A 17,805-nucleotide genomic window follows, 5' to 3' on the forward strand; every position below is an offset into this window, starting at 1 on the left:
ATAGGTAAGCAAACAGGCCAACTCTTCACGTAAGTTTAGACCCAGAGAAAAGCTGAACAATCACATTTACCAGGTATGGGATGAATTAGAAAAAGGACCATAAAATAAACAAAAATCAGCACTGAGGTCCATGCAGGACTAGCCCCTGGGCACATTTCTAGGATCAGCTTGCAGTCCGTACATCCTAACCTTAACCATAAGTGGGAAACATACTAAACTGAACTTAGATCAGTCTCAGGGCAACTACATCCTACTCCTGAAGGTATAACAGGCTTAGACCACCAGAGGGCAGCATAGGACAGCTAAAGCCAAGATCTAGCTAACTCTCCATGCCAGGGAGGAAAATAATTGGTGTGTATGGATTTTGTGTTTTTATATAAGAAAAAGAGTGTGCATTAAAATTAACCAGATTTTCATGCAAAGATTCCCAATTGTGCAAGAACAAAACATATTTAACCATTTTCCCTAGAATCAAGGGGCTATAAAGTAAATAGGTGATTAAAGGTAACAATTTCAAGGCAATTTTGTTGCAGGTTTTTTTCTAGGTCTGCTTAAAGCACACCTCTGGTAGTGTTCATGGGTACAGGTCACCCATAATGACAAACATCTCCTCTAGTAACCCCATCTCCATATGTCCCAGTAAGAGAGGTGTAGTGTACAGAGAATGAAAACAAAGATACACATTCCTTGTGCTAACCTTTCTCTCCATCAACATCTTCCTCCCACTTTTTCTATCCATCCATCTTTAGGTGAATCTCAATCTAAGGTGACCTCTCTCATTTTATTTTCTTACACCGATATTTCCTTGTCCTGCTTTATTTAGATCAGTGATCATCAACAGGAGGAAGTCATTTTAGACTTTTGAGATGCCCCCCATCAGCCCCCCCCCATCTCTCCCTTCCCCCTCCCTCATCTCTCCCTTCCCCCTCCCTCCCGCTCCTCATCCCTCCTCTTGTTCTGTCAGTGTTACAGGGGCACTACCACTTCCACATAGTTGTTGGGGAAGAATCCTGATTGGCCGCGGATAGTGCCCTCCAACCAGTTCTCGTCGATGCGGTTGGTCAGCATGATGATGTCGCCCTCGCAGAAGCCCAGCTCACCCTCATTCTCTGGCTCGAAGTCATAAAGGGCCTTAGCGCACGGCTCAGAGGCTGGGGAGAAGGAAAAGGGAGGAATGTGTTGAAGAGGGAGAGAAAATAAACTTTAATTTGACATTCTTTTGAAACAGATTTAGCAGCTTTGCTTTTCAATGACGCAGGAAAGGGACCAGAACCCTTCATAAACGTCCAAACCGCTGCGCTCACAGGGTTGAAGGGAGACGTTACTCATTACCAGATCCAGTGTGCGGGGTTAGTTTAGTCCCTCCAGGATTCTGTTGACCAATCACTGCACTAGTTCCGCAATTAAACAGTCAAACCACAGCAATATTTTCACACAAAATTGACCCATCATCACAGTACAAAAATCAACCAATTACTGCACATTTACTGCATAATATGGTTCAATCAAGCCATAAGTCAACAAACTTTTTCGCTCGTCAGCGTATTTTCACAAGTAATTCGGAAAAAATATTTGCATTTTGCCATGCAAAATGTCAGAATTGCCTCCCGTGGGGTGCAGCAGTCTAAGGTACTGCATCGCAGTGCTGGAAACGTCACTACAGACCCAAGTTTGATCCCAGGCTGTGTCGCAGCCGGCTGCGACCAGGAGACCCATTCGGCGGAGCACAACTGGCCCAGTGTCGTCCGGGTTAGGGGAGGGTTTGGCCGGCCGGGATGTCCTTGACCCATCGCGCTCGAGCAACTCCTGTGGCAGGCCGGGCGCCTGCATGTTGACACAGTCGCCAGGTGTACAGTGGTTCCTCCGACACATTGGTGCGGCTGGCTTCCGGGCATTGTGTCAAGAAGCAGTGCGGCTTGGCAGGGTCGTGTTTTGGAGGACTCGTGGATCTCGATCGTCAACCTCTCCCGAGTCGTATGGGAGTTGCAGTGATGGGACAAGACTAACTACCAATTGGATACCATGAAATTGGGGAGAAAAAAAATGTCAGAATTGCTGCAACAATGAAGTGAAGTGAGTTGGCTGCAGTAAGGGGTTAAAGCTTCCCACACACACCATTCCATGTTAGTAAAACTCTCCTGAAATGAAGTGAGTCGATTAAGTACCATGTTAATTGCCACTCTTTCAACCTCAATCACAGACTCCCTCACACTCACAGTGTTGACTGTTCTTCATGGGCCGTGTTCTGTGGAAGGACGTGACGTCTACGGGGAGGGGGGGTTATACATAGAGAAAGAGCAGTTTTGGGCTGGTGAGACAAGACTACAATAGATAGATACATACAGAAACACACAGAGGCACACACACAGCTAAGGGCCAGTCTTACCTGAGGAGTATGAAGGGGGGTTGGCAGAGGGGGAGTACTCTCCATTTGAATGCTCCTGCTCTTCGTAGTCAAAGGAGGCTTTGGGTTTAGGAGTGTACTCACGCCTGGGGCGAGACTGGGCCTCGTTCACTCTGATACACACAGCAGAGGGGATGAATCAGTCACATGTAAATACACACAGATACACACAACGAACACAAACAGCTTCAACTGAATTGTAGAAGTCCAGACACACACAGCTGACCTACCTGTCTCGGAGTTTGTCAGTCAGCTCCTCCAGAATCTGCACAGCCTGTTTGTGATACTGCAGTTGTGACTCGACCAGAGAAGCCATCTGACTCACCTGCTCTACCTAGAGACAAGCACAGAGACCAGTCAGATTCATCAATACAGGAGGCTGGACTAGAAACGCCATTACCGGGGGAGGCTGGACTAGAAACGCCATTACCGGGGGAGGCTGGACTAGAAACGCCATTACCGAGGGAGGCTGGACTAGAAACGCCGTTACCGGGGAGGCTGGACTAGAAACGCCGTTACCGGGGAGGCTGGACTAGAAACGGTTACCGGGGAGGCTGGACTAGAAACGCCGTTACCGGGGAGGCTGGACTAGAAACGCCATTACCGGGGAGGCTGGACTAGAAACGCCGTTACCGGGGAGGCTGGACTAGAAACGCCGTTACCGGGGAGGCTGGACTAGAAACGCCGTTACCGGGGAGGCTGGACTAGAAACGCCGTTACCGGGGGAGGCTGGACTAGAAACGCCGTTACCGGGGGAGGCTGGACTAGAAACGCCGTTACCGGGGGAGGCTGGACTAGAAACGCCGTTACCAGGGGAGGCTGGACTAGAAACGCCATTACCGGGGGAGGCTGGACTAGAAACGCCATTACCGGGGGAGGCTGGACTAGAAACGCCATTACCAGGGAGGATGGACTAGAAACGCCATTACCAGGGAGGCTGGACTAGAAACGCCATTACCAGGGAGGCTGGACTAGAAACGCCATTACTATGGTTAATTTACACTTTTGTTCCCCCCCACCACCATGAGGTCAATCTTCCGACTCTCGAAACTGCTTTGTTTCTGATTAACACGCCACTTACATGATACTAACACATGTACTCAGTCTCCTCATCTGATTAAATAAAAGGTCATTCCCAGAGACAGGCCATCGAAGACAGGCTTGGCACGTTCTTAGATTGCAGAGTCATAGGTGACAATTCCAGTTTTCCACTAATACGCATTGCTGTGATATTACATAACTGTTCCACTCACTAGCTATGGAGTCGTGGCAAGCTGACTGCATATTGGTCCTGAAATACTCATCAACACTAATGCTAACATTGTTGCCAGTGCTACTGCTAATGCCAATTTTTTATTTTTTATTTTACCTTTATTTAACTAGGCAAGTCAGTTAAGAACAAATTCTTATTTTCAATGACGGCCTAGGAACGGTGGGTTAACTGCCTGTTCAGGGGCAGAACGACACCGTCTGTACCTTGTCAGCTCGGGGATATGAAGTTGCAACCTACTAGTGACTAGTCCAACACTCTAACCACTAGGCTACCCTGCCGCCCCAATGCCAATGCCAGATGTTGAAGCCCATACTGGGTATTATGGTTTGGGAGTATGAAGCCTGAATTCTGAACTTCTACCCAGCCAACCAATGGGAAATAGCCTCTTTCTTCTTAACTAAACAGATTTTCCTTGCTACTGTTGTTTCTACTTGCTTTCTAAGAGTTTAAGACCATTTGTTGCAGTGAAAGTAAGTACTTTGCGACTAACTCATTTGTAAGAAGCACCATACAAATAAAATTTGATTGATTGTTGCTGTCCATCTCTGGCATTATTTCCCAGATCCCTCAACTCTAACCGTTGACCCCTGAGATAAGTCTCACATCAGTCTCCAGGAGGTTGTGCATGGAGCTCTCTGCCATCTCTTTGGACTCGTGGAACTTCTCCAGGGCTGATCTCAGCTCCTCGTCTGGGATCTTCCCCTGGCGTTTCTTCTTATAATCGTAGTCCAGACGCCTGCCTTCCAACTTCTTCAGATGGTGCTGAGGAGAGAGTCCTCCATTAGTTGATTGTGAAGGGTTAGAAAATAAAATGTGTAACGTTGAGGGAGAGTTGAGAATCCCTTATTCATCTCATTCTAGGTCTCTACCTGGATGTCTTTGATGTCCTTGTCGACGACGGCCTGCAGTGGATCGATAAAGTTCTGTTTGACATCGATGTCCAGGGAATCTTTGACCTCAGCAAGTCTCTTCATTGACTCGCCCACGTCCACCAGGGCACCACCTACAGGACAAAGACAATTACATGAGAGAGAGCACACAATCCCCCCACCGGTTCTTCTTCTGTCGAGTACATGATCCCTACTTCACACACAAACGCACCTGGAATTCTGTATTCTGAGAGCCAAAGGCTAGGGCACAAAGGTAAAATAAAACTTATGGTAGTTTATGAAATCACTCTCTTTCTTACCAAAGTTGGTGTCCTCTCCCATCTCTCGTCCGAACTTGGCCATGCTCTCCCCCAGCAGCCCCTCAGCCTGGGGATAGCCAGGGCTCTTCACCTGGCCCCGCATCTTAGACACCGTGTTCAGCATGGTCAGCTTGGCCCTGGACGCTGGGTTGGGCTGCAGGTACTCTGATGTTTTAGAGATGACATCCACCACCGCTTTACTGGTCACATCTGCCCTCTGTGGGGAAGGGAAGAAGGAGAGACAGTGAATGCACAATCTACTCTGACAAAATGGATCGATAGGAAAATCCAATCTTAGGTTAATAGGAATGTATGTTTTTTTTGTGTTGGGGAGAGATCACTTACCTTCTCCAGATCTTTGAAGTCTTCATCCAGCTTGGTTCCCTCTGCACCTCCGACCTTCTCACTGACCATCTACAAAAGGAGAATAATAAGTACATGCATTCTGCACAGGACATGACTTTTACATGACAACAAAGCCGTTCCTAATTCAAACAGAACAGTAGCATAAAGAAGTGAAATGATGCATGGACCTCGTGACGGAGAACGATTTTATTTCATTGCGATTTTGTTAGGGCTGACCCCAATTAGTCGGCAGGTCGATTGTTCGGTCGATAGGCTTTTGGTCGACCAAGATTTTTTTTTTGTAGTCGAGCAGTAGAATAAACTCAGCAAAAAATAAACAAAACATCCCTTTTTCAGGACCTGAGCTTGTTGTCATTGCAGGCAATCTCAACGTTGTGCGTTACAGGAAAGACATCCTCCTCCCTCATGTGGTAGCCTTCCTGCAGGCTCATCCTGACATGACTCTCCAGCATGACAATGCCACCAGCCATACTGCTTGTTCTGCATGATTTTCTGCAATACAGGAATGTTAGTGTTATGCCATGGCCAGCGAAGAGACCGGATCTCAATCCTATTGAGCACATCTGGGACATGTTGGATTGGAGGATGAGGGCTAGGGCCAATCCCCTTAGAAATGTCCTTAGAGATGCCTTGGTGGAAGTGGGGTAACATCTCACAGCAAGAACTGGCAAATCTGGTGCAGTCCATGAGGAGCTGCACTGCAGTACTTAATGCAGCTGATGGCCACACCAGATACTGACTGTTACTTTATTCATTGAAAATAAGAATTTGTTCTTAACCGACTTGCCTAGTAAAATAAAAATATATTTTTTAACCATTAAAATAACATCAAATTGATCAGAAATACAGTGTAGACATTGTTAATGTTGTAAATGATGATTGTAGCTGGAAACGGCTGATTTTTAATGGTATATCTACATAGGCGTACAGAGTCCCATTATCAGCAACCGTCACTCCTGTGTTCCAAGGGCACGCTGTGTTAGCTAATTCAAGTTTATTACTTTAAAATGGCTAATTGATCATTAGAAAACCCTTTTGCAATTGTTAGCACAGCTGAAAACTGTTGTGCTGTTTAAAGCGATAAAACTGGCCTTCTTCAGACTAGTTGAGTTTCTGGAGCATCAGCATTTGTGGGTTCGATTACAGGCTCAAAATGGCCAGAAACACAAAAATGTCTACTGAAACTCGTCAGTCTACTCTTGTTCTGAGAAATTAAGGCTATTCCATGCAAGAAATTGCCAAGAAACTGAAGATCTCGTACAACGCTGTGTGTTACTCCCTCACTGAACAGTGCAAACTGGTCTAACCAGAATTGAAAGAGTGGGAGGCCCCGGTGCACAACTGAGCAAGAGGACAAGTACATTAGTATCTAGTTTAAGAAACAGACACCTCACAAGTCCTCAACTGGCAGCTTCATTAAATAGTACCCGCAAAACACCAGTCTCAATGTAAACAGTGAAGAGGCGACTCTGGGAAGCTGGTCTTCTAATGTACTTGTCCCTTTGCTCAGTTGTGCACCATGGCCTCCCACCCCTCTTTCTATTCTCGTTAGAGCCCGTTTGCACTGTTCTGTGAAGGGAGTGGGACAAGGGACAAAAAAAAGAACATTTTCTTTAAAAAACAAGGACATTTCTAAGTGACCCCAAACTTTTGAACGGTAGTGTGTGAGAGATATATACACACACACCTCAGTGAACTAATCCATTGCGGAGGCCTACACTAAAAGCCAATTTATGCTTGATGTGAAAATGTGGCCAGTGGATCCATATGGAGGGTATGACCAATTGTGGAGCCTCCGGAGGCCAAATCATCCTGTATAAACACAAATTAATTTCCTTAAAAACTTCCTTCACAACAGCTCTGCGCTGCTCCGTGGAGCGCAAGTAGTATGAATGCCCTGACTTCTGCAGAGGCTGTATCACCATAAATGCTGCATGGCCAATGCAGATGTCGGATTGACCATACAGCGCCCAGATTCACAATGCACTTCTCTTTCCAGAATGCCTTCTCTCTCGCCAATTGGTGCACATTCATTGTTTCATAACATCATTGTGTGAATTGTTTGTGTTTGATTGTTAGTGTATATCAACTCCCCATTAAATATATCACCAGTAGTACATTTACCGTTAATTCTTATAATTTGTAATCTACAATGTTTGTTTGGTTAAGGTATTTTCTGTTAATGCATTCAATATATTATTATTCCTTTTACCGTTCTCATTGTGGAGTGGACAAATTGTTTGGATAGAGCACAACCAAATACAAAACTTGTGAGAAACAAGTTTTCGTTTATTTCATACCATTTAGGAGTTTTGTCAATTCAATTTAGTCATTGTCTTTTGTTTGGAGCGCTCCTGTCAATGTTGATTAAGCTTATAGGCTACCTGGTCTGCACGCTAATGTAGGCATATAAATGTGCCCATTTGGGGGATCTGATAGTATTTCTGATTGGCTTAACGCACCACCACTAATGACATGTGGAGCGTCTCAAAATAACGTTTTCACCTCAAAACAGGAAACAAAAGTCTGTTTTTACTTCCACTGAAAAAGATAAATAGTTCCTCAATGTATTTGAAAAATCTTTCCAGCACTCTCCCTTTCAAAAAACACACACATGAAAGGGAGAAATGTCATGCTCTGATCTTGTGGAAACATAAAATAGGCCTACCTGATTACTTCTTGTCAGTGCTCGACTTGGACTCAAATAAGTTCCGGTACTCATTTTGGGTGCAGGAGATATTCTATAAAGAGGTACATGATGAGGACCAGCTACTGACAGCTGTCGTCCTCATTATGCTACATGACATAACTAGGAGGTGGGCCTGCCTGGGAGTGGGAATATATTTGCGGTGTTTGTGTTCATGTAATCAGCATGTCTTTCTGTTGTGTGTGTTCATACGACTCAGTTCAGCGGCTTCACAGTTTTGCCTTTCTGTGCATTAAAATGTGGCCGTATCCCCTCAGCGGTTCATTAAAATGTGGCCGTATCCCCTCAGCGGTTCATTAAAATGTGGCCGTATCCCCTCAGCGGTTCATTAAAATGTGGCCGTATCCCCTCAGCGGTTCATTAAAATGTGGCCGTATCCCCTCAGCAGTTCAAGATGTAGCAATTGAAAAGGCCACTGTTTTTAATGCCCGAGTAGCAAGATGAACAACACGTGTTGCAGTCCTCATGCCTCCTTTTCCCACCAGAGATGAGTTTCTCAAATCAACTTGTTTGTGGACAAAACGCAGAGCATGATGACGTGTGGACATAAAAATAAGTTTTGCGGTTAAATTCCCATGTACCGAATCATTGAATACAAGTTAAATGGGTTTTTAATTGCGTTTTCAACTTGTTTTGTCACATACATAAAATTAATAATTTGTATAGCGAATGAGCCCACTCTGGTCTTTGTGCGTGCGCTCTAACCAACGGCTGGCAGATACAGTGCTGGCTACCTAGGCTACATGATGAGATTCCTATTACAGACAAAAGAGCAAGATCCTTTTTATTTGTCAAACAGCAGCCAAGCATCGATCATGTCACCAGAAAATACCCTCAATATTTAATGTAAAGCAGCATCAAGCTCATCACCGTGCACTTTCAACACGCTGTGAAGTTCATCATAACATTTAATCTGTAGCCTAATAAACTGCATGGTTTACCGAGTCGTAGTGGGAGGACCACACAACATATGGTTATTATAAAAAATATTTACTCATAAAAGGCATTTACCATAATTTCTTGCATAATTAATTTTACAAACAAAAAGATCCTACCTTGTCTAGCGTGATGTTTTGTCAACCTTTGGAAAGTTTACAGACAAACTTGCTGTTCCCATCAGGGCTGTCATGTATTTTACTCACATAAAAAGGTTGGATGGAAACCCGGTTACTGTAAAGTCCTAGTTATTTTGTTGCTTTGACAGTGATTTCTGAAGATCTCTTATTTCATGTGATTAGTGATTTCATTTTACGTCTGTCCCTCATTTTAAGGTCAACCCTGTTACGTCAACTGAACTTGTTTCAATATGTTAAAACTATTCCTTATGATAAAATAATATTGAAAATAAAAAAAGAAAGCCAAATCAGAGTAAAAGCAGTTCAGATGGTTCTACTCTTTTTGGCAATTTTCTGGTGGAAAACTGAGTGGGTCAAACATAACATGTCAGCCTGTTAGACAGGCTCGAAATGTTAATTTCATTTTTTGGGTGAAGCTTGCATTCAATTGCCACTCCCGGTTGCACACAACATGCTTCCATTCCCCTGTTACAAGGGGATACATGGCTGATTTAAGAATAAATCTTCAACACTCTTTACTTGGCAATTACAACAGTCATTTTTTTTTGTGATGCACCGATATTACATTTTTAGCAGATACCAATATTTTCCTTGTCCCAAAAAAACAATACCGATATTTAAAATTCTAGCGGCCTTTTAACCTCTTGAACCTCTGGGTGCAGTATTTCATTTTTGGATGAAAAACATTCCCGTTTTCAAAAAGATATTTTGTCACGAAAAGATGCTCGACTATGCATATAATTGACAGCTTTGGAAAGAAAAAAACACTCTGACGTTTCCAAAACTGCAAAGATATTGTCTGTGAGTGCCCCAGAACTAATGCTACAGGCGAAACCAAGATTAAATTTCATACAGGAAGTGAGCCAGATTTTGGAGGCGCTGTGTTCCAATGTCTCCTTATATGGCTGTGAATGGGAAAGGAATGAGCCTAAACTTTCTGTAGTTTCCCCAAGGTGTTTGCAGCATTGTGACGTATTTGTAGGCATATCATTGGAAAATTGACCATAAGAGACCAGGTGTCCACTCGGTGTCCTCCGTCGAAACTATTGCGTAATCTCCAGGTGCATGCATGTTTCCATTTGGTTCAGAAGAGAATGTCAACTGCACCGAATGATTTATCATCGAAAGATGTGAAAAACACCTTGAGGATTGATTCTAAACAACGTTTGCCATGTTTCTGTCGATATTATGGAGTTAATTTTGAAAAAAGTTTGCATTGTAATGACTGAATTTTCAGGGTTTTTTCTTAGCCAAACATGATGAACAAAACGGAGCGATTTCTCCTACACAAATAATATTTTTGGAAAAACGGAACATTTGCTATCTAACTGAGTCTCCTCATTGAAAACATCCGAATTTCTTCAAAGGTAAATGATTTTATTTGAATGCTTTTCTTGTTTTTGTGAAAAGGTTGCCTGCTGAATGCTCGGCTTAATGCTATGTTAGGTATCACAAATGCTTGTGTAGCTATGGTTGAAAAGCATTTTTTGAAAATCTGAGATGACAGTGCTGTTAACAAAAGGCTAAGCTTGTGAGCCAATATATTTATTTCATTTCATTTGCGATTTTCATGAATAGTTAATGTTGCGTTATGATAATGAGCTTGAGGCTATAATTACGCTCCCGGATACGGGATTGCTCGTCGCAACAGGTTAAGCATTCTAGTACAGTTAAAGTGTTCACATACACGCGGGCGCAGGTCTAAGACTATTTGTTAATCTGTTCAAATCACACTGGATGTATTATACTTTACAATTGCATTGGGGGCATACTCATTTCACTGAACAGCCTTACCTGTGGATTGTGGATCAATGACACGGGGTATCAGTCTACTCAGTGACACCCAGATAACATTAGCGTTGTAGCTCTTATTGCGGGACTCTGAAACAACTGAATTGAGCCACATTTACTGTCAACCTATGTGTATTGAACACTATTCCTGAGGAAAAACAATACTGCATGGATGTTTTGGAGTCTGATAACTGAGGAGGACGTTGGGAAAAAAAATTGCTTGGGTATTGAGTAGACCAATACCCCATTTCATTGTACCCCAGGGCAAGCTGTACAGTGCAACATGAAGGTCAATACACACAATAGGCTGACTGGAGAGGTGATTTCACACAGTCACAGTCCCGTGATAAAAACTACAACACAAATATTTGTGTAAACTCTTCACAGTTGTGTTCTGTGGGTGTCACCGAGTAGACTGATACCCCAGTTCATTGCTTCGCATTCCAACCTTGTTTAACATGATCTAATCTAAATATAATTCCACCAACCTTCTACATTACTTTCTAAGAGGTACTTTTATTTTAAAGACAAAACTCAAATTCCACTATTGTGTCTAATCCTTATTGTGGCTAGCTTTACAACACATAACCCGTTCTGGTCGAGCCTCACAAGCCAGATGAAGCTAGCTGGCTGCTTATAACGTTAGCTTTGGGCAACAGGGTTAAGTAGCTGCATAGCTATTTATTTTCATGAACTGAAGTTCAATTTCGATAGGTGAACAACAAGTGACTATCTAGCTAATACTTAAACACAAGGATTCCTAAATCATTGCTAAGAATAATGAAAATGACTGCAATTTCTACTGGTCATTGTTTTCAGGCTGATTGTATTGGTGCTAGCTAGGTAACAATCTAAAGCTAGCTAGCTAGCTAGCAACCTCAGAAGTTGCGGCCGAACAAATAATGCTTTATTACCAACGCTGTATTGTAAACACATTGTTCGTGGCCGATGTTTGCAGACTTTTGTACAGTTTTGATAGAGCTACTGATAGTAGTGGTGGCACTTGGCTTGCAAGAGCAAATTTAGAACACAACATTCTATAATGGAACTGTTATTTAACGCGTCAGATAGTGTTATTTGACACGCATCTTTGACACGACCTAAACAACGTTCCATAGAATGTCGTGAAGCTAATAGCAGTGACGCTATTACTGTGTAAGTCTAGTAGGGCAACATATGAAAAATAGCGTACTTGGTAACGTTAGTGTGTACCGGTGCTCGATCGGTCGCGAAAGCCAACGTCACCCACGACAGAGAACGGTTGATTGTCAAGGGCAATGAATTCCATTATTCTGGCATTAATGGATTTCACCTTTTGAGTTGTCTCGCTGAAATGTTCTTACTTTTTAAATGACTACTTGATCCACACAGCAGACATTGTGGGCTAGATTAGGAATACTGTGTTGCAAGTGTAGTGCAAAATTTTACGTTGTGTCATGTACCTACAGGTATGCATGTCAGCTTTGACATCGATTTTGCAAATCTGCGTTAAACTATACATCGGGCTGATACCGATGTAGGCATTTTTAAGCTAATATCGTCCGATTCCGATATGTTCACCGATATCATGCATCCCTATTTTTATTTATTTTTTTAACCTCGAGATGGGAAAATGTGTTTATGTAGTTGAATATGTGCTCTTTTTTTAACACTTCTCAAAAAAGGCCCCAAATTAGTGGAACATCCCATTAGATAATCCCATGTGAAGAAGTGAGTGTGTGTTTTCTGGCAGGCTGTTGACCGAGTCTGTTCTCCTGGCTTAATAACAACCCAGGAATCCGGTTTGGGCACTACTGCAACATTGCCAGGATTCCAAAGCACACCAGAGCCAGGAGAACAACTCACCCAACAATCACTCACAGCTGTGTGAGCAACACACCAATAGACTGACCTATTTCCAAAACAGGCCCCTATAACATAACAGATGGCCTCATAATAAGTCAGTACACTCAGACACCCACGCCCTGATTTCTCCCAGAGATATTTAATGACAGGGGTTTGAGAGTGGCTAGGCCTTGCCTACTAGGTGCCTTCGTGCTCATTTACTCAAAAACCAGTCAGACTATTTTATAGTAGTGAGGTGAGTGGGACAGTCAGGCCATTCCAGTTCACACACAACACGTTGTGTTACATCACTAATTATGGAGGCCTCGAGAGTATTTACTACTAAAGATCAAATAGAAACGGTTCAAATTGGCCTCTCAAAGCTGTCAGATGACTTCCTTAGGACTACTTACAACCTGTTCTGTAACTACTTCACTTGTGGCCAAATGCAGATTGTAGTAGTATCTGCAAATGCTATACTGTATCTCAGATCCATCCAATGCAATAACAACCCTTTTATTTGTGTTACACCACTAGTACTTCCTAGCCTCCGGTTTTCAGGGGATATGAAAAAAATACAGCCTGTGACGCAACATCCGCTTTTGGACGTTAACAAGGCGACACTTATCTTAACTCCTCCTCCACATTTACTGGATTGGTTGAACATTGCAGAAGAAAACCTCCCAACAGTTTTCCCCCCAAGACCAGTATGTAAGGAATCTAGTTTCAGGGGTTTATTTTACACCTGTTAAGTACTTCCGAAACAGGCGATACATTCCACATAAAGGTAATAAGCATGTTTGTATCCGGCGAGTAGGTGCTAATCAGTGTGTGAGTGAGGAATACACCTGCCATGGCTGGTAGGCCTAGCTATGGAACCATCAATCAGGGACTCATCTGCAAATTGGCACAATCACTCCAAACACATATCATTTCTCATGAAGATGGACAGGTGAAGGGAATGGGATAGAGGGAAAGGAAGAGACCAGTGTGGTGGCACTGGAGGGAATGGAATGTCCATCTCCCTCCCAGAAACACCAAACCTTCCCTGCATCCCTCCTAATAAACAGACAAGTGAGAGTAACTTCAGAGGTGCATTCTGTTGTTATTCATGACATTGATATGATAATGAAGGCGGTACAGATAAGTATCTGTAGTTTGACCTATATACAGTCCAAAGTTGACACACCTACTCATTCAATTGTTACTATTTTTAAACTAATTTCTACAAAGTAGAATAATAGTGAAGACATCAAAACATATGGAATCATGTATTAACCAAAAGTGTTTAATTAATTATATATATATGATTCTTCAAAGTAGCCACCCTATGCCTTGATGACAGATTTGCACACTCTTGGCACTCTCAACCAGCTTCACCTGGAATGCTTTTCCAACAGTCTTGAAAGAGTTCCCACATATGTTGAGCACTTATTGGCTGCTTTTCCTTCACTCTGCGGTCCAACTCATCCCAAATCTCAATTGGGTTGAGGTCGGATGATTGTGGAGGCCAGGTCATCTGATGCAGCACCCCACATCCTTATCCTTCTTGATCAGATAGCACTTACACAGACTGGAGGCGTATTGGGTCATTGTACTGTTGAAAAACAAAATTATAGTGGGACCAAGCACAAATCAGATGGGATGGTGTATCACTGCAGAATGCTGTGGTAGCCATGCTGGTTAAGTGTGCCTTGAATTCTAAATAAATCCCTGACAGCATCTCCAGCAAAGCACCCCCACACCTCCTCCTCCATGCTTCACGTTGGGAACTAAACATGCGGAGATAATCCATTCACCTACTCTGCGTCTCACAAAGACACAGCGGTTGGAACCAAAAATCTCAATTTGGACTCATCAGACCAAGAGAGAGATTTCCACCGGTCTAACGTCCATTGCTCGTGTTTCTTGGCCCAAGAAAGTCTCTTCTTAATGGTGTCCTTTAGTAGTGGTTTCTTTGCAGCAATTCGACCATGAAGGCCTAATTAATGCAGTCGATAATTGAGATGCGTCTGTTACTTGAACTCCGTGAAGCATTTATTTTGGCTGTAATTTCTGAGGCTGGTAACTCTAATGAACTTATCCTCTGCAGCAGATGTAACTCTGGGTCTTCCTTTCCTCTGGTGGTCCTCATGAGAGCCAGTTTCATCATAGTGCTTGATGGTTTTTGCAACTGCACTTGAAGAAACTTCCAAAGTTCTTAATTTTCCAGATTGTCTTAAAGTAATGCTGGACTGTGGTTTCTCTGCTTATTTGACCAGTTCTCACCATAATATGGACTCAGTATTTTACCAAATAGGGCTATCTTCTGTATACCTACCATGTCACAACACAACTGATTTAAAAAAAATAATTTAACCTTTATTTAACCAGGCAAGTCAGTTAAGAACAAATTCTTATTTTCAATGGCGGCCTAGGAACAGTGGGTTAACTGCCTGTTCAGGGGCAGAATGACAGATTTGTACCTTGTCAGCGCGGTGATTTTAACTTGCAACCTTCCAGTTACTAGTCCAACACTCTAACCACTAGGCTACCTGCCGCCTCAAACACATTGAGGAAAGAAATTCCACAAATTAATTTAACAAGGCACACCTGTTAATTGACATCTATTCCAGGAGACTCTCATGAAGCTGGTTGAGAGAATGCCAAGAGTGTGCAAAGCTGTCATCAAGGCAAAGGGTGGCTACATTGAAGAATCAGAACTATATTTTTATTTGTTTAATACTTTTCTGGTTACTACATGATTCCATGTCTGTTTTTTTCATAATGTTGATGTCGTCACTGTTATTCTATAACGTAGTAAAAAATAATATTTAAAAAAACCTGGAAAGAGTAGTTGTCCAAACTTTTGACTGGTACTATGTGTTATCGTAATACAATGTCCATGAAATGAGATCATCCTGAGCTCAAATGAAAAGGGTTTTTCACATACAGCTAAATGAATTCCCCTCTAGTGTACACCGCTTTATCCATTCCTCCAAGGAAGAAAATGTTTTGCTAAACTCAGAAAGGGGGGAAAGTTTTTAAAGTGACTCATGTAAACGTACTGATACGAAACTCACTAACGTTAGTTTGTTTATGCTTGCATATAAAAAAATTGCTATGACACACCGAAACAATGGTGCTGGTTTCAAACACTGTTTTTATGGTAAATTGAAACAATGTGTCAATCTCATTACGACACAACAAAGTAACGTTATGTGCTGAACTGACAGCTACTAGCATAGCCAACTCACTGGAGTTATGCGGATTTAACTTTACGAGGAACTTTCAGACCACTGAAGTTAGCCATTAGACAAATGTAAAAGTTAAATAATTTAGCTAATAAATAAAACATTTGGGTCAGATATTTCCTTGTCAAAAGGCACATTTAACTAGTTAGCTATATTGCACAAGTAATGCTAACGTCGCTTGCTTTCCAGCGAACTTAGCTAGCTAACATACAACGTTTGCCGAAGTAAAAAGTTGTTCACTGACCTGGCTTGCTTTGTAAAATTGTTTCTTGAAGCCTGCGACTGACATTTTTGATGCAGGATATAAGCTTCTTTCTTTACATGAAAGTTGCTTTTAAATAATTGCTGAAAGCTCGCTGAATTTTCTCTTCTGCGTCGTTTTCTCCGCAGCGGACTAAACTTCCTTCACCGTGGAGTTTAGTCCTCAACAGTGGATCATACTCTCCTTCAAGCTAGTTTTCCTTTGCGAGTGGAACTTGCCTGGCAACCAGTCTACTTCCTGCAAGGCATAGTAGCTTCTGCTATACTGAACAAAAATATAAACGCAACCATTTCAAAGATTTTACTGAGTTACAGTTCATATAAGGAAATCAGTCAATTGAGATAAATTCAAAAGGCCCTAATCTATTGAATTCACATGGCTGGGCAGGGGTGCAACCATAAATTGGCCTGGGATGGCATAGGCCCACCCACTGGGGAGCCAGGCCCAGCCAATCAGATAGAGTTTTTCCCCCACAAAAGGACTTTATTATAGTCAAAAAATACTCCTTAGCACCCCCCCATGAACTGGCGTGGTTACAAGTGGTCTGTGGTTGTGAAGCTGAAGGTACTGCCAAATTCTCTAAAACGATGTTAGAAGCAGTTTATTGTACAGAAATTAACATCCAATTCACTGGCAACAGCTCTGGTGGACATTCCTGCAGTCAGCATGCCAACTGAACGCTCCCTCAAAACTTGTGACATTGTGTTGTGCTACAAAACTGCACATTTTTTAAAGTGGCCTTTTATTGTCCCCAGCACAAGATGCACCTGTGGAATAATTATTATGCTGTTTAATCAGCTTCTTGATATGCAACACCTGTCAGGTGATGTATTATCTTAGCAAAGGAGAAATGCTCACGAACAGGGATATGAACAATTGTGTGCACAAAAGTTGAGAGAAAGAAGCTTTTTGTATGTATGGAAAGTTCCTGCTATTTTTTTTATTTCAGCTCATGAAACAAGTGACCAACACTTTACATGTTGCATTTATATTATTGTTCAGTGTATATAAACTGGATTTGCAGTTCCTGCTATTTTCAAGCAGATTAAGTGAGGCATGATGGGGAAAACAAATAACAGATTGGAAACAGATTTTGTAGGCCTGCCTGCCTGCCTGCCTGCCGACACTCAGGGGATAAGGTATTCTATCCAAATTTATTTGCTCTGATTGATTTTCAGTGATGACAGGCCATTTATTTTTGAAGACATCTGGACAGTTTCCCAGACACAGATGAGGCTAACCTTGTCATGGACTGAAAATCTCTATTGAAATTGCATTTTTAGACCAGGACTATCTGTGTCCAGGAAACTGGACCTTATTGTATTTCAGAAGCATTCGATTTCTCTCCTAATCTCATCTTCTTTATCTGCAGATCTGTGAGAGGACCGGTATTTTCAAATAAAAGGTGGATGCCACCAGGAATCTTCTTCCACCTTTACCCAGGCCCCTCCCCCTCCAGCATTGCCGGAGAAGGAAAGGAGACATTGGGGAAGAGACTCGCTGTGGGCCACAGGGGTGACAGTCAGTGACAGCTCTGCTGAAGACAATGGCTTTTCCCAGTCGGCTCCTTTTTCTTCCCCAAGGCGTGAATGTTTTTGGCAACATTAGAGCCTTATTCAGAGAGGTACAATATTTACAATGCTGCAGAATACATACAAAAATGTATGGTGCTGATGTCAT

The 17,805-nt window shown here is 42.6% G+C and overlaps 1 protein-coding gene across 3 annotated transcripts; it reads right to left on the minus strand.

Annotated features, from left to right (window-relative positions):
* Positions 1 to 358: 358 nt before the first annotated feature.
* On the minus strand, positions 359 to 16,484 carry LOC135510689 (endophilin-A2-like). Of its 3 annotated transcripts, XM_064931813.1 has the most exons (10): positions 16,108 to 16,484; positions 5,572 to 5,724; positions 5,212 to 5,280; positions 4,867 to 5,083; positions 4,547 to 4,680; positions 4,281 to 4,439; positions 2,635 to 2,738; positions 2,387 to 2,517; positions 2,217 to 2,264; positions 359 to 1,151 (listed from the first exon to the last, which is right to left on the minus strand). In XM_064931813.1, the coding sequence occupies exons 3-10, from the start codon at positions 5,278 to 5,280 to the stop codon at positions 967 to 969; spliced, it is 1,047 nt and encodes a 348-aa protein (XP_064787885.1). In that variant the 5' UTR covers positions 5,572 to 5,724; positions 16,108 to 16,484; the 3' UTR covers positions 359 to 966. The 3 variants fall into 3 exon arrangements, with proteins under 3 accessions (XP_064787885.1, XP_064787878.1, XP_064787892.1); XM_064931806.1 differs by lacking the exon at positions 5,572 to 5,724 and having other exon boundaries at positions 16,108 to 16,483; XM_064931820.1 differs by lacking the exons at positions 2,217 to 2,264; positions 5,572 to 5,724 and having other exon boundaries at positions 16,108 to 16,482.
* Between the last annotated feature and the right edge of the window lie 1,321 nt (positions 16,485 to 17,805).

The sequence above is a fragment of the Oncorhynchus masou genome, chromosome 3, assembly GCF_036934945.1.
Source record: "Oncorhynchus masou masou isolate Uvic2021 chromosome 3, UVic_Omas_1.1, whole genome shotgun sequence".
In the NCBI taxonomy this organism is placed as follows: Eukaryota; Metazoa; Chordata; class Actinopteri; order Salmoniformes; family Salmonidae; genus Oncorhynchus; species Oncorhynchus masou.